The sequence below is a fragment of the Tenrec ecaudatus genome, chromosome 12 (assembly GCF_050624435.1).
Source record: "Tenrec ecaudatus isolate mTenEca1 chromosome 12, mTenEca1.hap1, whole genome shotgun sequence".
NCBI classification, from domain to species: Eukaryota; Metazoa; Chordata; class Mammalia; order Afrosoricida; family Tenrecidae; genus Tenrec; species Tenrec ecaudatus.
The window spans coordinates 108879120-108907010 of NC_134541.1; the positions used below are offsets into that span (position 1 = coordinate 108879120).

The 27891-nt window shown below is 41.3% G+C and overlaps 1 protein-coding gene across 1 annotated transcript; it reads right to left on the minus strand.

The window, feature by feature from the left end:
• Positions 1-2479: 2479 nt before the first annotated feature.
• LOC142422830 (olfactory receptor 1f45-like) lies at positions 2480-27739 on the minus strand. The gene is made up of 3 exons (XM_075528062.1): positions 26831-27739; positions 21026-21038; positions 2480-2724 (listed from the first exon to the last, which is right to left on the minus strand). Exons 1-3 carry the CDS (start codon positions 27737-27739, stop codon positions 2480-2482), a joined length of 1167 nt encoding a protein of 388 aa, XP_075384177.1.
• Positions 27740-27891: the final 152 nt, after the last annotated feature.

Here is a 27891-nt window from a genome sequence, read left to right on the forward strand (position 1 = left end):
AGTGTATTGCCACAGCCCTATCTTTTGGTGTTCAGGATTTTACATCTGCCTCTCTGTGCTTTCCTTCCCAGGAGCTTTCATGCCTTCCTCAGGCTGGATTCCTGGGAGGAGGCTGGGACGCTGTGGGCTGCAGGTTCAGAGTATTGCCTGTTATGTGCTCTGGCCAGCTGGATGGCTGGGTGTGCCGGCCTAAACTCTGTTGGTTCCTGCAGGACTGGCTCTGGTGCTGGCCCCATGATGGTTTTCCTCTAGGCTGCAAGCTGCGGCCATCATTTTCTGGACCACGTGAGTCACTGAGCCCTGGCAACATGGTGCCACCTGGTGTGCGCCATTTTGGCTACGGGCACTGGAGCATGTGACTCTGCCAAGATGATGCCCACCACTCCAACCACGTGAAGGGGCAGTGCCTAGATAGCTAGCCCCTGCTCTAGTCCCGGGGGCCACATGCTTCCCTTTTCCCCTCTATTCCCTTTAGCTTTCTCCTGGTTTTTCAAACAAGCTGTTTTAGTGTTTTACCATTGTGGGTTTGTTCCTTGCTACTGGCTGTTTCTCCACTGCCCAGGCCTAGGCCAAAGGCATACAGAAGCCAAGCCCGAGTAACTGTTAACTTTTGCCTTCCAGTGATGCTGCCACCGGAACTTTCTGGGACATCTCTTAATACAGTTCCACCGCCAGGATGTTCCAGCCTGAAATTCCAAATCTTTAAAGGTTCCCTGATCTGCTGAATAGACATTCCTTCCCTTCAGAGATTTGAGAGTCTGCTCCTGCCAGCAGGCACGTTTGAAGGCCATGGGGCCACACCACACAGTGGCCCTCCTAGCTTGTGATCTAGAAAGCGGTCGGACCAAAATGTCGGCTGTCACGACTGGTATTTGACCCCTTCCGTGGGCGAGGGCACCTGCCTGAGGCTTCAGATTCACGGCACTCCAGACGTGCTTGCTGAATCTGTGGTTATTGACCTTGAGGCATCAAGAGCTCAATAGCCTACTTGTTATGTGTTTTCTAGATGGGACTTACCAGCTCGATACCCAGAAATTGCCCCCTCAGATGTATCCTGTTCAATTGGGAAAGATTTGATCCGGGAAAGCTGGAAAAACAGAAGCTGATTACGCTATGCAATTCTATTTGACCACAGTATGTTTTTGAGAAATTGTGGCCAGCCAATGGTACACTTTCCCTTCGAACCCTGCAACAACTAGAACATTTTTGTGGAACAATGGAGAGGTGGTGGGAGAATCCGTATGTTAGCACATTCTTCCTTTTGAGGAAGAACAAAGATCTTTATTCCCGGGGCACTCAAGACCCCCTAAGGGACCCTGTACTAGAGGGCAACTATTACCCCAACCCTGAAACAGCCCAGAATATTCTACCTGAAATAGAGGCAGCAGGAGAACTTGATTCCCCAGGCAATTTACAAGCCTTTTACTCTAATTGAACCCAAGCAAATTAAAAACAACTTGGGCGGTTACTCTAACAAACATGAACAGTACATAGACCACTTCCACCACCTCACTCTAGCCTGTGATTTAACTTGGAAAGATGTTATGGTCATACTGGGACAGACTATGACAGACTTTGAAAAAGAACGAGTGCTTAAAGGTGCTAGGAAGTGTGCAGAGGACTTACATGTGATGAATGAAAAGTACTCTGTAGGGGAAACTGCAGTACCTTTAACAGACCTTGCCTGGAATCATAATGTGTAAGGAACTGCGTGTCCCCCTACCCTGGATTTGAGCCATGTACGACCTTTATGAATTTACTCTGTTTCCTGACATACAAACTGCCCTGTGATTTTACTGCCCTTTGTCTCAATTCCCACCAGAGGGTGACTGCCTGGACCCTTGCTAGGATTGGTGCTCTTTCACTAGCAGCTGCTATGTTCATTGGTTAATACGTGACTGGTGGCATCTCCAACCAGGCGTAAGGTATGCTTCATTAGCATACTTACCTGTTTGATCAGTTGCCCACCATTTCTTCCTTATTTGGAGATGCACGACAATTGGCTACCTCAGCTGTATCTTATTTTACATGTGACGTAAGGGTGCCTGCCCTTCGCTGGCTATTTAAGCCTCTGCTCTCAACTCAATAAATGAGGCTTGATCAGATTCCTGTCTTGCGCCCTTGTCCATCTTCATTCCCAGTCCCTCTTTCAGGTACCCACGTTGTTGATGTCCCACGGGATGGGACATTTTGGCGCCCCAACATGCCGCAAGAACGAGAGAAGCCTCAGCTCCTGCAACGCTGGCATCTGGCTGTATTTCTAAGCTGTATCACTGAGCTGAAACGCTGAAACAAAACGGTGCCACTGGTGCCCCACTGCTAACGCAGCCCCGCAACTGAGCTGACACTCTGGGCTGCTAACGCTGATGCTGAGCTGGCACTATCGCTGAGCTGCTGCTAAAGCCACGCTGAGCTGTTAACACCTGCATACAGAGCTGCTAGCATGGTTGCCAAGCGAAAGGCTCACGGTCGCTGAGCACTAGGCGCGAGCCCGACGCTGCCATAAAGCGCGCAGCCGCCTTGGGTCCCGCCGCCCGCACCCGCAGGCTCCCGCTGCGCCTGCCGGCTCCCACCGCGCTACACCCGCTTCCGCAGCTGCCCGCTGTGCCCGCTTGGCTCCAAAAGCAGGACTCCAAAAGCGCCGATTTGCAGTGATACTCTGCAACATCCAGCCGCCGTGCCTTTGTCGCTTGGAAGCTTTGAGATGCTCCTCATTCAAGCAGCCTGAAAATGAGGGAATCCACTGAGGATGCAGACAAGTCAGCAAGGATAGGCCGATCGACATATCAAGCCCACTACACCGTCGTTGTAACCTGCGACGACGAATAACCAGGTGAGTTTTTGTCTGACGATGGGTCAAGAAATTAGTCAGCATCAATTATTCATAGGACAAATTACGGTGATGCGTTCAAGGTGCGGGGAGTAAAGGTTAAAAGTTGTGATTAAAATCAGGATCCCATAACAGACACCACTAAGTAGCACAGCCGTGTTTATTTACAGAGAAAATTAAGAGTAAGTGGTGAAAATTTGGAAGTAATAAATAATGGAAGAGATTTCTAGTAAATAAAGATATGTATGTAAATATGCTTCAAAATATGTTAAAAGCCAAAAAAATTAAAATAAGCTACTAAAGATTAGAGAACTATTCAGATTTTGTGGCTAAGAAAAGTTCCCTCTGCTACTGAAGCCGCTGAAGGTTTGGAAAGCGGGCCGAAGCAGTTAGAGGGTGGGTCAATACATTATCATGATAAGGATTTAGGACTTTGAAACCTGGTGCAAGAGATTCAGTCCTGCTGGGATGAAACTATGGAAAATGTGGTAGCCTGGGAGCAAGAGTATGAGTCATTAGCTTGTTGTGGAAATCAAAATTTCTATAGAGTTTTCAAAATACAGCAGATATAAGCTGTTTGTGTGAACAATGTGTGTGTGTGTGCGCGCGCACGTGCACATATGTGTTTGTGTGTGTATTACATACTCTTTCTCTTGTATATACAGAGAGGTTTTTCTGAATGTTTATTTTAAGGATAAAATCACTTTTGCTTGTGTTTATTACTGTTTGAAGTTGAGTCTTTTTTAAGTATTTAAAAAATAATTATACCAATGGAACTACTCTCTCAAGGAAAATATTGCCATCATTTGTAGACTATGTAACCTTCAAGTATGTGCTAATTTTTGTCCCTTTGTCTAATTCAAATCAGAAATTTTATTAAAAAATTTAAAAATTGACTTTTTAAAAATGCAAATTCTGCCTTCCAGGTAGTGAGTGCTGAGACCTTTAAGAAACAAGGGCAACCTGTCGAATAATATCAAACTATGTTTAAACATTAAACCTTTCTTTACTCAGGGCTTGCTATAGCAGTTGCTTTGCAAGGAAAAACAGTAAAGGAGGATTAATGATACTGTGGAATTTATGGAAGCCCTGCAGCCTGGGCTCCCTTCCCCCTTTGCTATTCCAGTCAATACATATAAAATCATTCTAGATTTAAAAGATTGTTTTTATACCATTCCCTTGGATTCCAAAGATTATAAAAGATTTGATTTTAGTGTTCCTAGTGTTAATTTTAAGGAAGCTATGGAACGTTATCAGTGGAAAGTCTTACATCAGGGAATGTCTAATAGCGTCACCTTATGTCAAAAGTTTGCAACTGAAGCTATAAAGTCAGTAAGAACTTCTGAAACATCAGTGTTTATCATTCACTACATGGATGATATTTTGATGGCTCATAGGGACCAAAAGGTGGTTCTCTTTATTTTTTGACTTATTATGAGAAGCATTAAAAAGGCTTTAGTTACAGCAGAAGAAAAAGTATACGTTATTGAAACTTACAAATATTTGGAACATATTTTACAGAAAGGTTTTGTTAAACCCCAGAAGATAGAAATAAGAAATGATCACTTACAAACTTTAAATGATTTTCAAAACTTGTTAGGAGAAATTAATTGGCTTAGACCATATTTAAAAATAAGTACTGGGGAGCATAAACCTTTATTTGATATTTTAAAAGGAGATCCTGATCCAAATTCGACTCTGGAAATTTCCCATTTAGCAGAATTTTAAATTTAGTAAATTTATGTATTCAAGAACAACAAATAATGTACATTAATTATGGTAAACCTTGGTACTTTTACATCTGGTGTGTTATGGCAGAAAAGACCATTGTTGTGGGTATATTTAGCTTCTTCAAGAAAAAAAGAGTTCTGAACCCTTATTTTGAAGAAATAGCTGAATTAGTGATGAAAGGTCATGCCATGAGCCTGGGTTTAGTTTGGCCCACCCAGGTGTACCTCCAACCTGGCTTGGGGCTTAAGTATCAGCATGCTCAGTTTGGGGTCTTCATAGGTGTGTAATGGGTGCCTTACTTCTTTCCAACCACTTCAATAGGGGCCTTTCAGGCATGAGAGGGACAACTCCCTGTCCCTAAGTTAGGAACTTAGCAAGAGTATGTGTTAGAACTTAAATTTCTGATTTCTGCATTTGAGGAAAACTCTGGTTTACATTGGGAACACTAAATCTATTTCGGAGTCTTTTTCTAATTGGCAGAGATCCATATTTATACCCATTCCAAAGAAAGGTAAACCCACAGAATACTTAAATATTAGAACATTATGAATGATATCACATGCAAGTAAATTTTGGCTGAAAATTACTCAATAATGGTTGCAGATGTACATTGACAGGGAGCTGCCAGAGGTTCAGGCTGGATTCAGAAGAGGACATGGAACAAGGGATAACATTGCTCATGTCAGATGCATCTTGGCTAAAAACAGAGAATACCAGGAAGACGTTTACTTGTGTTTTGTTGACTGTGCCAAGGCATTTGATGGTGTGGATTGTAACAAACTATGGATAAGCTTGAGCATAATGGGAATTCAAAAACCCGTATTTGTGCTCATAGGAAACTTGTACATTAATCAAGAGGCCGCTATGCAAATAGAACAAAAAATACTGGAGGGTATAAAATCAGGAAAGGCATGGGACAGGGTTTTATCCTCTCACCATACTTTTCTATCTGTATGCTGCGCAAATACTCAGAGAATTTGGTTTACATGAAGAAGAATGTGTCATTGACTGCTGAGGAAGGCTTATTAACAGCCTGTGATATGCAGATTAATCAACCTTCTTGCTGTAAGTGAGGAGGACTCAATGTTCAAGGATTGCAGCCTTTAGGATGGATTACAACCCAGTGTAAAGAAGACTGCAATCCAGAAAACTGGACCAATAGGTAACATCATGAAAAATGGAAGGGGAAAATGATGTTGTCAAGGGTTTCCTCTTGTGTGTCTCCACATTCAATGCTCATGGAACCAGGAGTCAAGAGATCACAGGCTGAGCTGCATTTTGTAAATCTGCTGCACAGAGTCTCTTTAGAGGGTTGAAAACCATGAAACTTACTTTGAGGACTACGGTGCACCTGACCCAAGCCATGGTATGTTCAATTGCCTAATATGCATGTGAAACTTGGACAGTACATAAAGAAGACCAGAGAAGAATCAGTGTGTTTGAATTATGGTATTGAAGAAGAATTTTCAAGAAACATGGTGTGGTTGAAAGAACAAACTAATTGGTTTGGAAGGAGTACAGAACTAGAGTCCAAGATGTCAAGACTTCACCGCACATTCTTTGGGTATATTGTCTCTCTTTTCTCTTGTTAAAGTTGCCAATCATTTTTTTTATTTTTACAAAGCTTTTTCAAAGAACCAACTTCTTGTTTTATTGATTTTTTTTCTATTATGTGTTTGTTTTCCAATTCATTTATTTATATTCTAATCTTTATGACTCCTTTTCTCTCGGTGGTTTATTTTGTTGGTTTTGTTCTAATTGTTGAAGATGATGAGGCAATTTGCTGATTTTCATATGTGCATTGAATACTATAAATTGAATAGTATAAATTGCACTGGAATAATTATTTACTGTGTTGCTAAGGTTTTGATATTTTACGCATTTGTTCTCATTTGTTTCAAATTTCATCCCATATTCCATCTATTTCCCAGTAATTTCCAGTAATAGGTTGTTCAGTTTCCATAAGTTTGATTTTTTTGCCTGGGTTCTTTCTATGCCTGATTTACAATTTTATAGCACTGTGGTCTGAAAAACCTTGGAGTGCAGAATCTCAATATTTCAAAACATATTCAGGTTTGCTTTGTGACCAAACTTGTAATCTATTCTAGAGAATGGTCCATGTGTACTGGGAAAGAACATATACTGTGTTCTGTTAGGTGTTGTGCTCTTAATGTCTAGGAAGTTAAATTGGTTACTTATATTATTTAGATCATCCCTGAGTGTTTTACTGAGATTTTCCTGATAGTTTGTCTTTTCTCAAGAGTAATGTTATGTATTTTCTTACTATTATTGCCATATTCTATGTCTCTCTCTTCAACTCTATGAGTTTTATTAATGTTCTTTGAGGATCTTTCATTGGTTGGTATGTTTACGATGGTTCTATCGCCCGGTTTTATTGTTCCTTTAGTTAATATGCAGTGACCTTTTTTGTCTCTCATGATATTTTTTGGCCGTGAAGAGTAATATATCAGATTCATATGGCAACTTTTGCTTTTTTATGTTGACATTAGTTTGGTAATTTTTTCTCCATCCTTTGATTTTTAGTCTACTTTTGTCTTTCTCTCTAAAATGTGTGTCTTGTAGGCAGCAAATTGATGGGTTTTGTTTTCTTGCTGCTTCTCCTATTCTCTCTCATATTACTTTCATATTAACGTATTTCATTAGCATATTATTGAGAAATGTAAGTTTATTGCTTTCATTTTGCTGTGTAGTTCTGTGAGTATGTGTGTGTGGTTTTATTGATTTCTTTGCCGTCTTCATATTTCTGTGCTGTTTTGAGTATTGTTTCAGTGTGTTGATTCCTGGGTTGTGTTGTCTTTTATGTTGCTCTTACATTTGTCTCCTGTTGTTGATTCTCTGTCTAAAGTGTTCACTTTACTATTTTTTTGTAATGCTGATCTTGTTTTTACAAATCCCTTTAGTTTTTCCTTGTATGGAAATATTCTGATTTCTCTGTCATTTGAGGGATAATTTTGCTAGCTATAAGATTCAGGGAAGTTTTTAATCTTTCAGGGTTTTATATGTGTCTTCTTGCTTGCATGATTTTTGCTGAGAAATCCAAGCATATTCTTAGTGATTTTCCTTTCTAGGCGACTGTTATTTTTTCCATTGCTGCTCTCAGAATTCTCTCCTTCTCCTTGACATTGGGGGTCTCAGGATCGTGAATAGTTGTTTTCTCTTTTATAGTGTTAGGGACGTTTTCTAACCAGGTTTTCTTGTACTATTCTCTCTGTAGATCTGTTTGTTCCTGCTCCAGAATCTGAATGAGACAGACCTTGTTCTTGATAATGCCCCCACCCAATTTTTAGGCTTCCTCTGGATTCCTTTGTTCTTTTTGTTGATTATTTCTCTTAATGGTGGCAGTCAAGAGAGTTGTTTTCAAGCCTATTAAGTCTGATCGATTTCTTCTAAATTTTACTCTGCTCTTTACGATGTGGTCTAATTCTGTTATTTTATTATTTATCTTCTGAAATTCTATTGGGTGTATGTTTTCTACTTTTCCTATCCCTTCTATAGTTCCCTTGAACATTTACTCCATCTATTAAAAGTCCCTGAACATTAGTCTTCTGAATTCTATTGAGATAGTTAAGGTGTATTGTGCCAAACTGGCCGATAAACACATGTCGGCGTAATTGAACTGTGGACAGATAAATGGCTAGGTGAGCCTCGCCTTTCAAGTTCTCTGATCTCTTATTCTCTGATGCTTGGACCAGTGTGAAGCTGCCTTAGCTGGCAAGGCTCACTTCCTGTGAGACATCACTGAGGGGAAATCACATGGACTTACCCAGATGCAGTCCTGGATGCTGGAGAAGCAGCATGGAGACTCCTCCCTGCACTGAGATGCTTATCCCACCACTGCTTCCAAAGACTTTCTACCCATTGGCTTGTGACCCTTCTGCCTTCTGTGCCATTGCGTGTTTTAATGGGTTTCGATAGGACTTTGTAGATCGGTGTCGGACATAAGAGCTATGCCAAACTTCTGGGCTTGGACTGGACTGGGTTTGGTTGCTTTCTGAATGTACACTTACCCCATATATAAAACTCTTTTAACACACAAATGAGTTTCTGTGGATTTGTTTCTCTAGTTCACGGTCATTCCAGGGCTTTTTCTTCAGAAAATTTCTTTGGATCTGGGCGTTGTTCAGTTGTGTGTACTGTGTGTGTATGTTTGTGTGTGTGCTGTCATTGATGGCTGATTCTGCAGTGTTGCGGTGCAGCTGTTAGTTTTGTGGGGGTTGGTCGGTGGTGTGAGAATAGTTGATTTGAAGGGAGCAGCACTGTTCTGTTGTGGACAGGGTGGCTGTGGTTTGAAATCAACTCAATGGTACCTAACAAGAGCAACAAGTGGTGCCAAAAAGGAATAAGAGTGGAGAAAAAAGAGAAAAAAATTAAAAGTAGAGTAAGAGGGTAGATAAAAGGGAGAAAATACAAACAAAGAAAGGGGATGGAGAAAAACAGGAATGAAAGCGCTTGATCTCTCCTTCCCACACAAAAATTAAGATAAGGGGGAAGAAAAAGAAAAAGGAGAGGAGAAAAACTGGAGGGCTCTGTTTGCATGGGTTATTTCCTTGGTCTAGTAACTTTGTAGCTGTAGTCAGTGAGAGGACTGATGCAAGAGGGTCATGGTATCAGGAGTGCATGTAAAATTATTTTCGGTGGAGAGTGCACTGTGATGGACCAAGTCTTGCCTGTTGGCAGCCCTACTTGCTGGCAGGTCACAGAAAGAGCACTTAGCTGTGGGCTGAGCCTAAAGAGTTGGTGACTGGAAGCACAAAGAAATTTATCTCAGCCAAACCCTGCTTGTGGGTGGGCTGCAGAGTAATCACCAAGCTGTGGTTTGAACTTTTTTAGTGGGTGCCAAAAGAGTGCCTTGCCAGGCTAGCTCTGATTGCTGGCTGGCTGGTCACAGCGGGCAGTGACATCTTTATTAATACCTTTAAGTGGTCCTTTGTAGCAGATTCGCTAAGTGCGAGACATTGATTTCTTGACTGTTGTATCCATAAACACTGATAATCAATGCAAATGAAACAAAATCTTTGACTACTTGAATCTTTTCTCGTTTATTGTAATTTTATTTATTTGTCCAATTGTCAGGCTTTTTGTTTTCTTCACAATTAATTGTAATCCATACTGAAGGATGTACTCTTTAATTTTCATCAGCAAGTGCTGATGAAATTATAAAGTTCTCTTTATCATTCACTACCCTTTTGCTATACTTGAACAACGAACTTGGACAATGAACACATTTCTATGAGCACAACGAAGTTTTCTGAAATTCCCATCTGAAATGCTATCCATAATCTAGGAGGCTAGAATTCTGAACTCAGGAAACCAGCTCTAGGAAAAGGCTTTCGCTGTGTATCAGCCCTATAGAAAGGTCCTCATCTCTTCTAACCATCTGTCTCTTGGTTCCTTGTTGATCTTCATGCTTTCTTTCTTGCTTGTTTGTTTGAGTTTCAAAATATGTGATATTTTCATACTGCAAATATGATTGGCTTAAAACACACCATACACTAGTATAGTCCTGTGAACATAACAAAAGCCTACTCCCTACAAGGATTCTATCTGCAAGTACAGGAGTTTAGGACTAATAACATGCATTTGGTGGTGATGGGAGGGGGCATAATAGAAAAACAAAGAAAATTGTGTGTATAGATCCAAAGGATCTGATTGTCTCCCGGGGAAGGAATCTGATTAGATAGTGTTATATAACTAATCAATGAAAGGGGATACCTTTTGTTTGCTTGCTTGTTTTTGTATGGGTACAACTATGGCTTCACAAAAGCGGTGACATTGCTTTGTATTTTGAAAGATGAGGGTCAAGTGACAGGCAAAATATCCAAGACAGATGGAATAAGAAATATTCATCTGTTTCTTAGAGATAAAAAAGGCATGGTTACTATTGATTTGGTTTCCATTTAGTCTTCTGATTCACAGTGACCCTGTGTGTACAGGAAATAACTGTTCTTTAGGTTTTCAAGGTTGTAATCTTTAAGAAGTAGATAGCTGGGCTTGATCTTCCAAGGTATCTCTTTGTGAGTTCAGACTGCCAACCTTCCAGCCAGTATGCCAGTGCTTAACCCATTTTTGATACCCAGGGGGTGAGGAGAATGGGACTTTCTATTCCCATAAAGGGTTACAGTTTTGGAAACCCACAGGAGCCGTTCTATGCTTTCCTATGGTCACTATGTGTCGTCATCAACAAAATGGCAGTGAGTTTTGTATTTTTTAGTTGTAGACACAGAAGAAGCCCTGGTAGTACAGTGGTTACTTGTGCTGCTAACTGCAAGATTAGCAGTTCAAAACCACCAGCTGCTCCTTAAAGACTGGGCTTTAAGAATTATAGGCCATAAAGAATTAAAAGCTCAGAAAATCACAGGAACAATTATTTTGAGGGGGCGGATATGTACATTTTCCTAATTTTCATCAATTAGAAAACCCTCTAAAATAATAGGAAACTCAAGTTAGTAAGAGTACGCTGGAGCCTTCCATGGTAGTGTACTAGTGCTTCAGCTCCCTGCTGGATTAGGGAGGGGTGAATGGACAGAAGAGAGAGCAAGAGCCCAGGAATCCTCGGGGGACTAGTACAGAGCTCTTCTCTCTGGAAGTAACTGAATTCTGTTGAGTGTGGAAATCCTCAAATGAAAGTTTGGAAGGTGGGGGGACCTGCTGAGATGTGAGGTAAGGGAAGAGAAATATAAGATAAGAACATGCAGTCTTAACTTGAAAAGATTCCTTTTAAAAATGAAAATCAGATTTCCTACAAAAAACATTATTGAGGGAACTGGGAAAATCTTAAAGGGTGGCCTGCTCCCTGTCAGCCATGTTTAGGTCACAAGGAGGACCACTCTGTCACTGCAGATGCCCAGTGGGGGACCTTGCACTAAGCAATTTCATCCTGAGGTTTTCAGAGGTAAAGCAGCAGGGTTTCTGGGGCTAGGCAATAATTAACAAACTCCAGGGGGAAATAAGGCCAACAATGCCCATGGGTGAGTCTGGGTAAATGATGCTATTCAGCAGCTTCTCTGAGATTTCCTGTTTCCCCCCATCAGACGCCTGGGGGAGGCTGGGTGCTCTAACCCCTTCACTCTCTAGCCCTGGGGCAGGGACCTCACCAAGAACCCAGAGGGAGTCATCTTGGCACAGGTACACTTTTTGGGCCCACCCTCTTGAGGCCCACATACAGGAAGCCCTACAAGTTTGGGCAAGTTCATGGATCCTCATCCTCAATAGCACACAAGGTTCAGCACTCCCCACCAGGATGACCAGATGCCAATAGGGCCCGGCAGTAGATGGATTCCATGGTGACCGGCATGGCTATCTTCTAATGCTGGGGTAGAGAAAGATTCTGCCTAGACTCCAGTCTGAGCTCCTCTGGTCTCTTATTGGCATATAGGGTCCCTGAGATCTCACAGACCCTCCATTTAAGGTGCTCTGGGAGGGGTAGGCATCCCCCAATATTTGTCTTCACATAATCAGGACAGCCACACTGCTCGGTAGCTCTTCAACCCTGGCACTGTGCATATCAGCTAACTGCAGGCTGAGAAGTCTGGTAACATCCAGGTCAAGCACCCCGGAGTTGTAGATGGGGTGCAGGGTGCTGTCCCAGAGAACAGGAGTGGGAGCCATCTGCCCTTCCTGCCCCAGATCCGGGTGGAGCAGCCAGCAGTCACCTTTCCTCAGGCCTGCCTTTAGGAGTCAGCCTGGATATTGCTGAGAAGTTCCACTTGCTAGGCCTCATGCAGCATGGGCTGGATGCACCCGTCCGAACCACACACACCCCCACCCCCACCTCTGACTCCCATTTCTTTTGCTTGAAATCAGGGAGACAGGGATATCAGGCTCCACTTCCATGGCCTCCTCTTCTAGAGTCTTCTTGAAGGCCACCTGGGCTGAGGACAGTGGGAGACCTGCTGGGGTAGGGATCCAGGCTTCAGGGATTGAAGCGAGCCTTTACCCCCTGCTTAATTGAGGCCACTCACTGCTGCACCCCTCCCAGTATCAGATAGGCAGCACCTCCATGCTGGTGGCCAGGATGATGAGCCGGTTGCTCAGAACTGAGACAGATACATGCTCTGGAAGAGCATGAAGAGGATCTGCTGCTGCTCAGCTGCCTGGAGAGCCCCAGGAGCAGGAACTCAGAGGCACTCGACTGGTCTGCTCTACTCATAGGTCTGGGATCAGATGCAGAGAAGAGAAAGAATGGAGAGTTCTGCAGGGACAAGTCAGGCTCCAACTATGGGTTTGTTTACTTCATCAGAGTTGCTCAGTCAGAATCTGCCCCCATTCCTACTCCACCAACTTCTGACTCACAGTTTTAAGTGATGGTGGACCCACTTGATTCATACATTTTATTTTATTAAAAAATAACACAAAACAGGTACAGGTGCCTGCTCAGCCCATCTCTATGGCAGTATTTGTTTCAGTGACCATTTCCCAGTCTGTTTTTCAGTCTTTAGTAACTCATAAAAAAGACAAGAGAATAAGAATTGTATGAGCCCCCAATAAAATGATCTTTTAAAAAGACAAGAGAAATAGCTGATTATTATTGAGTTTATCTCAATATACAATCCATGGATATAGAACTTCCATTATTGTTCCCTGGATCTGCAGGATTTAACAAAGGGAGTTCCTAAAAGATCTTCATGTCTTACTAAGCAATATTCATATCTCTTTGACCATGAGCTTACCTGAGAGAAGTTGGTATCATAGCAATCATGTGTTCTCCACCCCTCTATGACTGCTCAATGCTTCTATATGTTGTGGGGACTAGAAAGCCTTGGAACTGTAAGTGGGTCCTGAACAAGTGAGGGGCAGGGATTCATGGTTTTACCCCTCTGTACAGGAAAGCACTTTGGGGGAATCTCAGAGAGGCATTTACAGAGTCACCATGACCGTCGGAACCATATTCCCTGAAAGCCTCATTAGACACAACAAGAGAATCATTGTCCCTTCTACCATTTTGTCTCTTTGCACCTAATAATGATGACATTGAGTGTTATGTAACTCCTCACTCAAAACTTTTAGATGAAACCATCTTAATGGAGACAAATCCCAAACAGAATTCCCTAGGATCTTAAATCTCATCACTTTGCTCATGTGGGCTTATCTCTATGGATTTAGAAATTCAGCTCCTAAATACTTTTGTTGTTACTTTATAAGCTCAGTAATTTGGGTTATTGTATTGTTGTTGTGTAAGCCTATTTGTTTGGGTTTGTTTTTTGTCTTCAGGTCTAGTCATCTGCATAGGCTTACTGATATGGTAAGAAGATGATAGAATGCTTCAATGCCTTATCAGTGGCTTTAGAGGTTGGTGAGTAAAGTTGAATAATAGATGTATTAACTGGACTGCCTCGTTGCTGTATTGTCCTGTCACAGACAACATTTTACTTCAAGATAGATCCTGAAATGTTCTTGTCAATCATGATTGTGATGACATGCCTCCTGATTTGGCATCACTGGCATAGAAAGCCATATGACTATCCAACTCCCAGCCAATACCAAATTGTCCAAAAATGACCAATACAATCCATTCTAGCTCACTAAGGCATACAATACTGATCTTTCTGAATTCCATTTTTTTATAATTTCTAATTTCCCTAGATTAACACTGAATATATTCCCTTTTGCAATTACTAATGGGTGTTTGAATCTGTTTAGTCTAATCTTGAGTTGTGCCCCATCTGCTCCATAAGGTCCTCAAAGGTGTGCTCCATACATATTATGATGGTTGCTTCTTATTTGAAAAGACAGCGTTTCTCCAGTCATATTTTGAGTGTCTTCCAACATGAGGGGCTCATCCTACAACATGATCTCTGACAAGTTTCAGCTGCCACTTGTGATGTTGTCTATGGCTCATCCCTTAGATGTGGAAGCATATTCCTTCTCCATAAGCTCTTTCTTTGTCTGAAAGCTCTGCTGAAACCTGCTCACATTGAGGGAACCTCCTGGTATTTGAAATACTGGTGACATAGCATCCAGCATCACAACAGCCACCAAAGTATGACCAACACAGTCCCATTTATGGTGCATTATTCCCATCCCCAAGCCCACTGAGGAGACCAGTTGAATTAAGTAATTGTTTTCCTTGAGTCTGAGGGCCTACCACTCATTATTCAGAAGGCTTAGCTAAAACCCATCCAGAAATTGAAAACACTCTTGACTCATGGAATACAAAGCAAAAGATAACAAATGCTAAAACAAACTAACAAAAAATTTACAAATATTAACACAGAAGGAGCAAGAGGGGGTTCAAGAACGTTTCTGGTCATTGGGTACATTCTCATTTCACTTACTATTGTTAATAACAATGCATAGTAAAAGGGAGGGAGGGGGGGAAAAAAAGGAGGACCTGATGCAAGGGGCTTAGGTGAAGAGCAAATGCCTTGAGAGTGATTGGGACAGGGAGTGTATGGGTGTGCTTTGTACAATTGATGTATGTATATGTATGGATTGTGGTAAGAGTTGTTGGAGTCCCTAATAAAATGTAAAAGAAGAAAAAAAAAAAAAAAGAAAATGATTAGGGCAAAATATGTACAGATGTGCTTTATACAATTGATGTATGTCTATGTATGGATTGTGATAAGTGTTGTATGAGCCCCTAATAAAATGTTTAAAAAAAAAAAAAAAAAAAAAAACAATGCATAGTGTTGTTTATTTGCAACTTGTTATGGCTCTGGGAATTGTAGGATGTTAAGGATGTCTTTAATTCCAGAAATGAAAGGAAAAATCTCATTGCCATAGAGTTGACTCCAAATCATAGCAACCCTGTATAGTGTTTCCCAAACTTTAAATCTTTAATGGAGGAGGCAGCCTTCAATTTCTCTAACAAAGGGGCTAGTGGGCTTGAACTGTTGTCAAGGCACTTAATAGCCAACACTTAATCCACAGCACCACCAGGGATACTTTTAAAAGAACTGATTTCACTTTATGAAGTTTTTCCTTTAACTTTTACATTGTGAATAAGGTAAAGGTGTACAGGGCAGATATCTGTTTTCCACACAACAATTGTGACTCAGCTCATCCATTGCAATTCCCCTCAATGCAACCCTGCTGATCCTACTTCATCTCTCTTTCCACCTTCCATTCCTCCTTCTTCCTGAATGCTCAGAATTTCATCCTTGTGTCCATGCTGATCCGAAATGAATGGTCATCCAAACACAGAGGTGAGTTAAGTTCATACATGAAGGGTAAGGGCTACATAGAGTGCTAGGATTGCCACCAGTCTCTATCAGATCAGTAAGCTTTGTCCCTTTTATGATTTTCAGTCCTGTTTCACATTTTTCTCCTACTTTATCCAAACCATCTGAATTAGATACTATTCAGAGCAGTTGGTAGCAACAGTGAGGCACCATCTACTTTTTCTCATCTTGAATAAAAGCCAGATCCCTGCCTGTTTTCAAAGACAAGCCAAAGTCCTCCAAACACAAGTTATAGGCACGGGGAGAGAGTTTCATTGTGAGATCAACAACATAAGGAGACAGAGGGATTGCTTTTCCAAACTGTGTCTTAGAATGGAGACAGGAGAGATATCTATATCTCTATCTATCATTTATCTCTATAGCTATATCATTTTATTGGGTGCTCTTACAAGTCTTATAACAATTCATCATCTGTATACATTCATCAATTGTATCAAGCACACTGGTACATATGTTGCCACATCATTTTCAAAATATTTTCTTTCTACTTGAACCCTTGGTATCAGCTCCTCTTTTTCCCCTCCTTCCCACACCCTCCCATCCTCATGAACCCTTGGTAAATGATAGGTTATTATCTTCATGTCTTACACCATCTTCTGTCTCTCTTCACCCATATTTATGTTGTTCTTCCCTTCTTCCCACACCTTACCCTTACCCTCACGGTATCACTACTTCAATTACTGGTTCCTAGGTGGTTGTTATCTGTCCTGACTTCCATACCACAAGAGCTCCTAACTGTACCAATATACATGCTCTGATCTAGCCAGATTTGTAAGGTAGGCGTGGGACCATGATAGTGGTGGGGAGGAACATTAAAGAACTAGTGGAATGTTGTTTGTTTCATTGGTGCTATACTGCACCCTGGCTGGCTCGTCTCTTCTTTATGGCTCTTCTTTGAGGGAATGTCCAATTGTCTACAGATGGGCTTTGGGTCTCCATTCTATCCCCCTCCCCATTGGCATTGCTATGACTGATTGTTTTGGATCTTCTGATGCCTGATCCCATAGATAACTTGTGATCACACAGGCTGGTGTGCTTCCTCCATGTGGGTTTCCTTGCTTCCCTGATAGATGGCCACTTGTTTAACTTCCAGCTTTTGAAACCGCAGATGCTATATGTACTTGGTTTTCTTTTTAAATATTTCTATATTTTACGTTATTTTAAAATCATTTTATTGGGGTCTTGGACAACTCTTATCACAATCCATACATACATACATTGTGTCGACCTCATTTGTAAATTTGTTGACATCATCATTCTCAAAACATTTGTTTTCTACTTGAGTCTTGGTATCAGCTCCTCATTTTTTACCTCTCCCTTGCCACCCCTGCCCTCATGAACACTTGATAATTTATAAAAATATTATTATTTTGTCATATCTTACACTGTCCATAGTCATTCACCCACTTTTCTGTTGTCTACTCCCAGGGAGGAAGTTATATGTAGATCATTGTAATCAGTTCCCCCTCTTCTCCCACCTTCCCTCTACCCTGCTAGTATCACCACTCTCACCAATGGTCCTGAAGGTATCATCTGTGCTGGATTTCCTGTGTTTCCAGTTCCTATCTCTACCAGTGTACATCCTCTGGCCTAGATGGACTTTTAAGGTTGAATTGGGATAATGATAGGGGGTGTGCATGCGGAAAGCATTTAAGAACTGGAGGAAAGTTTTCTGTTTCATTGTTGCTACAAAGCATGCTGACTGGGTCATCTCCTCCCCGTTACCCTTCTGTAAGGGGATGTCCAGTTGTCTACAGATGGACCTTGGGTCCCCAATCTGCACTCCCTCATTCACAATGATATTTTTGTCTTTGATGCCCCTGATAACTGATCCCCTGAACACCCAATGAACACACAGGCTGGTGTACTTCTTCCATGTGGGTTATGTTGCTTCTGAGCTAGCTGGTCACTTGTTTACCTTCAGGCCTTGAAGACCCCAGGTGCTCTATCTTTAGGAGCAGGACACCATCAGTTTCTTCAACACTTTTGCTTATGCACCCATTTTGTCTTCAGTAATGATGTCAGGAAGGTCAGTATCACAGATGTGTTCAGGGAAGACTTGAGTAGAAACCCAATGTTCATGCGCTACCTCAACACTTAACATATATGCACATAGACCTATATCCCTATCAAGATATATTAATATATTTCATAGACACATGCCAATAGATATAATCTCTATAAATGTCTTTTGCCTCCTAGTCCTTTTCTCAATTGCCTTTTACTTTAGGAAGAGATATATTTTATACATCTGAAAAATGAAAATGTCTGGGGAAAACATGAAAAATAAAAGAAATTTAGAAAATAAAACATTAAAAGTATTGCAACTATGTTTTAAGGAAAGGATTATTGGTTACTAGCCATCTACTAAACAACAACATTGTGATTAAGGTGAGAGGTGTAGTTTCTTCTTCTTATGCTGTTTTCTGCTCTGACAGTTAATCTCACCATGTCTACCAGTGAAACCACAATTAATTGATTTATATTGCTTCTACCTGGGACTCAAAAAACTTCATCTCAGTATGAGACACTACTATCCCCATTCTCTTGATGATATCACAAGCTGACTCTTTGTTTCAATTTTTACTACTAAAGAAACTAAATGAATTACAAAATAACTAAAGCAACCCTTATTAAAATAGAGAACTCTTACTGATACCTACACTATAAATAGATTAAATATTCCCCTTTACTGAAATCATTTCAATAAATATATACTGAATCTATAACTTCTACAGGTAAAGATAAAAGCAAGTTGATTCATAATAAATTCTGACAAGATTAAAAAGCTAATAAAGAGAAGTAGGCAAGACGGCATGGAGTCACAGCAGTTTACTGAGGCCCAGTGCAACATCACTGGTGTTGTGGAGACTGATCTTTACCTGGTCAATTAGTCCATTGAATTAATTGTTTCCACATGTCTTCCAATTTTCATCACTCTTTTCCTTCTGGACAAGAAAATACCAATAGTTGAAACTTAGATGGATCCTCTTGAGTTGTTAAGACTCCAGTTGCTACTAGATGTAGTTTTTGGAAATTATTTTTAGTCTCACTTTGGAAAGTTTAGGCAGGAAAATTAAAGATTTGTTCATTTGTTTCAGTTTTAAAATTTCATCCAGTTGGTGAGTTTAACATTGAACTTGAAGTTAGAGACAGGGATGAAAGTTCTCTTTTAAACAGTTAAAAAAAAGGGCATAGATGCAATTATCCTGGGCTAATGTGTAGAATTAAATGCAAGAAGTCCAAGCAAACAACTCAGGAGGACAAAAGACATACATGAAGGTGATAGACAAATATGGAGGAGGTGACAAAATAAATAGGACAATAACATCTGCCGTTTGGAAGTAATTTATAATGTGCTTCAATAAACTAAGAATGATGTCTTTAAAGTAAACCAAATACATATGTAAACAATACACATATGAATGGATTTTGAGCTCCCACTTTATTTTTGGCCCAATCTAAGAACATTTAGTTCTTATGACATGGCCCCTGCTCAATACCTACCCACTGAAGATATGAATGTTGTTACAAAGTGTGGTGAAGAAAGCAGATAGTGTCCAGCTATTAGAAAGAATAGCATTTGGGGTCTTAGAGGCTTGTCTGAAATCAATCAGCCATCTAAATGAGGTGTCCACTTGGAAGAATTATACCAGCATGTGTGACTCCAGAATTGTAAACAATAAAATTCCAATCCATTGGAGGGAATGGTATTAGGGCTTGACTTCTGATCACCTGGTTTGCCGAAGGCTGCAGATGACTGTGAAAGCCGAAATCCCATTTTCAGGGTTCCCATGTGGATTCAGCCACTGGCAGATGCCCTGTGACTATGACTGGTATAGGCCTTGTTATCAGACAGAGAATACTGCAGGGTGGCTTATGCAGCTGTTGTTAGTCAAACTGTGACACTGTCGGGGATCTCTGACCCAATGGATACTTAGTCCACTTTTTAATATTTTCTGTTTGTTATTAATTGAAGTTTTCCTTTGTTTCATTGTGTCACTGTAGTTGGCTCATTTGTTCATATTCTTTCTCAATTTTGTATGAATATATATGACACACAGGTTAGGTAAATGTACGGAGATAACACCTGGAACAAGAGATTCAAAGGGACACTGCAGGGAAGGCTGGCACTGATATAACAACCTGCACACGGACAAATGGAACAGAACTGAGAGGTGAGAAATAAACCCACACTACTAAAATGAGTACTGACAAGGGTACCAACCATTCAATGGGAATAAGAGGCTCTTCAATAAATGATGCTGGGAAAACTGGATTTCCAAATGTAATATGGTTCATAATTCACACAAAGCAAATTTAAAATGGTTTAAGGAACTAAATATGCATATCTTCAAATTTTAGAACAACAAACAGGGGCTATATTGCCAGGTCTAGCATTTAGCAATCCAAAACTCACTGCCATTGAGTCAATGCTGACTGATAGTGACCCTCCAGGGCTGTCAAAGATGGTAACTGTTTACAGGAGTAGAAAGTTCAGCCTTTCTCTCACAAAGCTGCTGCTGGTTTTCAACCCCACCCACAAGAATTCCAGCCCAACACTTAAATACTACACCATCCATACTCCTCTGCATTGAACAATAGATTATCTAATAATAATAACAGAAGCAACAAAAGACAGATTAAATAAGTAATAACTATTACAAATTTAAAACATTTGTTGATCCTAAGACTTTTGTAGAAGTGAGAAGACAAGCTAATGTATGGGAAAATATCATTGGTGAATCAGATATCCAAGAGGAATCTAATATCGTGTATGTGTGTGTGTATGTGTTTGGAGGGGGGGTACACACAAAAATAAGTGCACTGATGATGTATTGGGTTACGAATTTGGCCGCTAACTAAAAGGTCGGCAGTTTAAACCCACCAGCCACTCCTCAGAAGAAAGATGAGGCTTTCTGCTCTGAGTTTACAAACTAAAGAGAAATAACCCTTCCTAGCATGGGCAAAGCACCTGATTAATATTTCACCAAGGAGTATGTTCAAATAGTCAATAAACTCTTATGTATACATGATATGGTCTAGCCAGATTCATGAAGTAGAACCGGGGTAATGACAGTGAGGATGTGGGGAAAGCATTAACTAATTAGAGGAATGTTGAGAGTTCTTGACACATGGAATCCAGGACAGATAAACCTCTCTGGAACAATAATGGTAGTAGCAGCGATACCATGAGGGTGGGGGGAAGGGGAGGAGAGGAAGTTGGAACTAATTGCAATGATCAATACACAGACACACATACCACACACACATACCTAGGGGACAAACATCAAAAACATGGGTGAAGGGAGACAGCAGGTGGTGTAAGATATGAAAATAATAATAATTTATCAATGGTTCATGATGGTGGGGGAGGAAAGGAAACACGAGGAGCTGACACCAAGGGGTCAAGTATAAAGATAATGTTTGGAAAAGAATGATGGCATCATATTTACAAATGGCCTTCATACAATTAGTTGTTATAAGAGCTGGAAGAGTCTCCCAACAATGATTTTTAAAAAGAGTCAACAAACACATGCAAAGATGCACAGCATCAATAGACATCATCAGAGAAATGCAAGCAAAACCAAAAAGAAACACGAGTCCACTCCCACTGGGATGACTAAGACAAAAACAAATACAAAACAACAAATGTCGGGAGGATGTGAGGAAATAGAGGTCTGGAGGGAATGTAAAATGATCAAGTCATGTAGGCAACAATGTGATAGCTCCTCAAAAAATTCAGAAATGAGCCCCTACCTGAGCCAGAATTTCAAATTCTAGGACGACATCGAAAATACTTGAAAGCAAAAACTGACAGGGACTTGTACAGCAGTGTTCAGTGCAGCACTACCAACAATAGGGGAACGATCTAAATGGCCACCAGCAGATGCAGGGACAACCACAATTGTGTCCAGATACACTGGAACGCTACTCAGACAAGGAGAAGTGCAGTCTTGATATATGTGACCATATGGATGGCACAGGAAACCATTGTACTGCGCAGAACCAGCCAACCACAGACACATAATATATACTCTCAATTGGAAAAAGGCAAGTGTATAGACAATAAAGCATATTCGGGGTTACCAGGGATTATAGGAACACTACAGGGGTCCCCTGTAGACAGAATACTCATATAATGTTGATTAAGGATAGGTTTGCATAGCCTATTATGGTCACTATATCGTACCTTTGTCAAAAATTTAATTTGCAAAAGTCATGGGACAGATATAATAAACACCAATAACAGAAGAGGGAAAAATAGGAGCTGCTGATCCAGCTTATGCACAGCCCAAAATGGCATGGGATGTGATGTTTTGGATTATAATCTTAGGATTCTGGTGTCAAGGGACATCTCAGTCAGATGACCTAAGAACGTGGTTAATGCTCTGTTCTACTGCACACTTCACTGTATAGTGCCTCAGATTGAACAAGTGTGTAACTGGACATTCAAAACACAACAATTGTCCTCTATTGGATTGTGATACAAGGAAGAAGGATACTTAGGAATCAAAGTATGGTGGGGAAGGTTTGGCTAACTTTCTCTTGGAACCACCACTGCCTCCTTCCCATGAAACCAGAAAAACGGATTTATTTTGATCAGTTTCCATAGAAGAATTCTGATCTAAAGAGGGGGAAGTAACGAGCAGAATTTAAAATGATAGTGCAATCAAGACTTCCTGGAGTCATTCCGGTTGAGGGAACCCCTGCCACTCTTCTCCCGAGATCATCTTAAAATCTTAAACCAAAAATATCCCATGAAATATTCCTAGAAGCAAATAATCATTTAGATTAACTATAGAATGTTATGCCAGGAGCACTGTGCTCTTTTAAGGACAAACTCAGTGTATGAGTCAGTTCTGACAAATAGCAGCCCTATAGGACAGGGTAGAACTGCCCTTATGAGTTTCTGAGACTGCAACTCTTTATGGGAGTAGAAAGCCCTGTCTTTCTCCCAAGGAAGGGCTGGTGGTTTTGAACAATGGACCTTTCCATAGCCCAACAACTAACTTTTAATCATTACACAAGCAGGGCTACTTTTTAAGAACTAGCTCTTCCCCACCCCCACCCCCCGCCAAAAAAAAAATGCACTAGCTCATCAAAATAAAACCCACAGTAACTAGCAAGGCAAGATAGGAACCTCAGGGGCCAGTGTGTGTATGCTAATGAGGAAGTATAATTCTGAAAAGGAGGGTGAGAACGGTTGCACAACTTGAAGACTATAATCAATGCCAGGAATTTGCATGTGCAGACACTATTGTACTGGTATATGCTTTGCAAGTACAGCAGAGTAAACAAAATTAAAACAAACAAAATATTGCAGCCTTGAGATCTTATAGGACAGTCCTACTTGTCCTTGAGTTTGCTATATGTCGTAATTTATTTGATAGAAAATTGTTGATGTATGATTTTACCAATATCTTTTTTTTAGTCCAGGTTGACTAGAGAAACAAATCCAGAGACAATATGTGTATGAGACAGAGCTTTATATGAAGAATAATTACATATTAAGAAAATGTCCAAGCCCAGTCTAGATCGAGTCCCTAAGTCTGATACTACCCCACATGTTGATACTAGTACATAAATTCCTCTTTAGACTCACACAGCCATGAAATGACGCCAAATGCAGGAAAATCACACACCAGAGGGTGGAAAGTCTTGTGGACCCAAGTGGCTCCTCCAGATCCAGATCATCAGCGTAGCACCATGTGGCTTGTCAACAGGAATGACTTGCATAGATGAGTATATCTGGCTTCCAGTGAGCTATTTATCTCCTTTCTGACTCCCAAAGAGGTCATCACGCTGCAACCTCATTTACAGGCTAGACTCAACCCCTTCACAGTTGACCAGAGATTATGTAACTATCACGATCTTTAAAAGTTCTTCTTATCAAGCGGGTGAATAAGAAAATGTGGTGAAGAAAGCTGATGGTGCCCTGCTATCCAAAGATATAGCATCTGGGGTCTTAAAGTCTTCAAGGCAAACAAGCGGCCAACTAGCTCAGAAGTAACAAAGCCAACATGGAGGAAGCACACCAAACTGTGCAATCATGAGGTGTTGAAGGGATCAGGTGTCAGGCATCATGAGAACAAAAACACATATCATTGTGAATTAGGAGGGTTTGGGGGTGGAGACCCAAAGCCCATCTGTAGGCAATTGGATATCCCCTATGGAAGGGTCACAGGGAGGAAACGACCCAGTCAGGGTGCAATGTACAATGATGAAACATACAACTGTTCTAGATTCTAAATGCTTACCCCACCCACCACCACCACTATGATGATCCCAATTGTATGTTACAAATCTGCCTAGACCAAAGGAAGTACACTGGTACAGATAGGAACTGGAAACACAGGGAATCCAGGAAGGATGATCTCTTCAGGACCAGTGATGCTAGTGGGGATACTGGGAGGGTGGAGGGAGGGTTGCTTGGAAAGGGGAACTGAATAAAAGGATCTACAAATAACCTGCTCCCTTGGAGATGGACAACAGAAAAGTGGGTGATGGGAGATGTCAGACAGAGAAAGATATGACAAAATAAGAATTTATAACATACGAAGGGTTCATGAGGGAGTGGGGAGCAGGGGGAGAGGGGAATATTGAGGAGCTGCTGCCAAGGGCTTTGGTGGAGAGCAAACGTTTTGAGAATGATGAGGGCAATGAATGTACAAATGTGGTTTACACAATTGACGTATGCATGGATTGTGATAAGAGTTGTATAAGCCCCTAATTAAATGAGGGGGAATGGGGAATTAAAAATAAATAAATAAATTGCTACCAAAAAACTCGAGAAAAATGATTTATTTTTAAAAAAGAAAAGAGAAGAGCACTATCAATATTAAAATGGCCACAGAACAAATCTCACCCCTGGAACATGTAAGAATCATTTGTGCTTAGTACCCATTCAGGTCGCGTCAGGAGGGAGGTCCAATGAGAAGGTTCACATCTTGACTTGCAAGTTACTACTGAGTTTTATTTGAAAGAACTCATCCTTGAAAAGGAGCCCTGGTGATATCATGTTTACAAGTTGGGCTGCTAACTGAAAGGTCGGTTTACCAAAACCACCTGTTGCTCCTTGGGAGACAGACAGGGCTTTCTTCTCCAATGAGGAATTACAGTCACAGAAACTCAGGGGGGACAGTTCTGCCCTGTCCTCGAGGGTTGCTATGAGTCGGAACTGACTCAACGACAGTGAGACCATCCTTTAAGGCCTTACTGCTAATGACATCAATGTTTCATAATTAATATTAACTATTATTTACTTTTAAGACGATTTCATGGGATATTTTGGTTTTATGCTTAAAGATGATGTCAGGACAAAAGTGGCAGGGACAGGAAGTTTTCTTGAGGCCAAACTGGGGCTGGAGAAACAGCTTCTGTTTACTCTGTACCAATCTTCAGTTCGGCTCCTGGTCTGCCTCAGTGGTGGAAGTTCAGGTCACACCCGTGAAAGCAAAGCTGAGCTGTGTGCTTAGAGGAGACCCAATAGCATACTGTCAGATGTCTTCATCATGAGTTCTCTTAGAGGACAAGCTGGTAAACCAAGGTGATGGAAGCAGGGGGAGGGGAACCTTAACACCTCTGCCCAGTTCCTCACCTCTTAGAACCCAATCTGTGTTGATCTTGAAGACAAATGTCAGGCCTGTTCCCATTTCCCTGCTCAGTGCCAGCTCCCATACATCTTAGCACCCACATACTCCACATGGTGATGTCACAGGCTGACTACAAAGACCTGCCCTGGTCAATCATCACAGGACACGTTCATTTATGACCATTTCAGTGTTTCAAGGACATCGTGAGTATATTGACTATACAAGGCAATTGTCTTCGAAATAAGTTTCAGGTTACATTTAAGTTCCATGAAGTGTTAATACACAAACACAATGACTGCTCAGAACATTTTCCTAAAGGAGGCTAATCGGAATCAGTAGACAGTAAGATAAGCATTGAGGAGATTGTACAGCACTATGGAAGTTGACTAAATGAAATGGGATAGCTGGGACATTATGCTTGCTGCAGTCAGGACCAGTGACACCCAGGACGACCATCAAGGAGATGGATTGGCAGACTGGCGGCAACCATGGGCTCACAGACAACCATTGTGAAAGGGGGCCTGAGACCAGGCAGTGCTTTGTTCCTTTGCACACGAGGTCGGTATGGGTTTGAAATGGAAAATATGTAAGAACAACAGAGCCTTCAATGGACCCTTCCCCTGTCGAACATAGAGACTTTCATGGGACCTCAGTATCATACAAAGTGACCATAATGGAGTTAAACCCCAAAAAATACTATAGTCATATCTGAATATAGACAAAGTATAAATATTATTGAAGATACAGAAATGACAAAGCATCACCCATTCTGACTGATATGGGTGACAACTTACTCCTTACTAATTATAGTTTTCACTTCTCTCTAGTCTCCTGCAGTCTAGAGAAGCTATTGCTGTGCCCAATAAGAACTGCTGCTACCTTCAGCCAACATCAAGTACAGATCACAAGAACCCTTACAAAAATCAGCTAAAACACAAATTCTGGAAGACCTTTCTAACACCCTGAGATAGGGACCTTCCTCGATGAAAGCAGTCTTTCTTAATGAAATGAGCAATGAGCCCGATAAGATAATTGTGGGTTCTAGTGGTTTGGACTGGAGGGTATGGACAGTTGGACTAGTCACATTGGTCAATAAAAAATTGTCTTCACCTCTTTCACTTTCATTATGTTCCCAAACATTATATCCAACTGCCTCCGTTTCAAGAAAAAAAATTACTGAACAATGATATTCCTGACAAGGAAAACCTTTTTATACAATAGTTCACAATCCAGGGTAAGTTTTAGGAATATGCGTTTGCATCCCCCTGCATCATTCCCAAGCTCCAGAGAGAAATATCACTCACGTTGGGAAACACTGACCCCTATCCTTCCTCAACAAATGTGTGGATGAACAACTGCTAAGTGCCAGAGACTAAGGAAAGGAAAAAATGTTTTATTATATTCTATGACATGCATTTATGACATTTAGAACATATTCGTTGTTGAAAATTAAAAAAAATAATATAAGTTACTTTTGTTAGGGCCCCCTTCATGTCCTTGTTTCTCAGGCTGTAGATGAAAGGGTTCAGCATGGGGGTCACCACCGTGTACATCACAGCAGCTGCAATGTCATTCTCAGCCGAGTGGGAGGATGCCGGGGTGAAATACACAGCAATTATGGTGCCATAGAAGAGGGACACCACAGCCAGGTGGGAGCCACAGGTGGAGAAGGCTTTCCACTTGCCCTTTGTGGATGGGATTCTCAGGATTGCAGTGGTGATGCAAATGTAGGAAATCAGGATGCAAACCAATGGGATCGTTATTACCAGACCCCCCGCAATAAGAATGATCTGGTCATTGATGTATGTGTCAGAGCAGGAGAGTTTCAAGAGAGCGGCCACATCACAGTAGAAGTGGGGGATCCTGTTGTCTGCACAGAATGAGAGGGGAGCCATCATCAGGGTGTGCAACAGAGCATGCACATTGACAATGCCCCAAGACCCAATGACCATCAGGGCACAGAGCTGATGGGTCATCTTTGTTGTATAGTGTAAGGGGTGGCATATAGCAACAAAGCGATCATAAGCCATCACAGCCAGAAGGAAATTGTCCATGACAATAAACACAATGAAAAAATACATCTGTGTGAGACACCCAGGGAAGGAGATGGCCTGACGACGGAGTATGTGATTGGACAGCATATTGGGGACGATGGTGGAAGAGAAACAGAGGTCCACAAAGGACAAGATGCTGAGGAAGAAGTACATGGGGCTGTGCAGGCGGGAGTCTGTGCTGATAGCCAGGATGGTGAGAAGGTTGCCCAGTACTGTGGCCAGGTACATGCTCAGGAATATGGTGAAAAGGATCTGCTGCTTCTGGGGCTGCCTAGAGAGCCCCAGGAGAAGGAACTCAGTTACAGTGGACTGGTTTGCCCGACGCATGATCATGAAATCAGGTGAATGTACAACAGCCATTCAGACACCTAGACAGGAGTAGTTAAAAATGTGACAAAGTCAATGCCAGACTAAGGTAAGTTTACAAATCAGCACTAGAGTTGCTAAAAACTTGGTCTGACCACTGCACCTATACACCC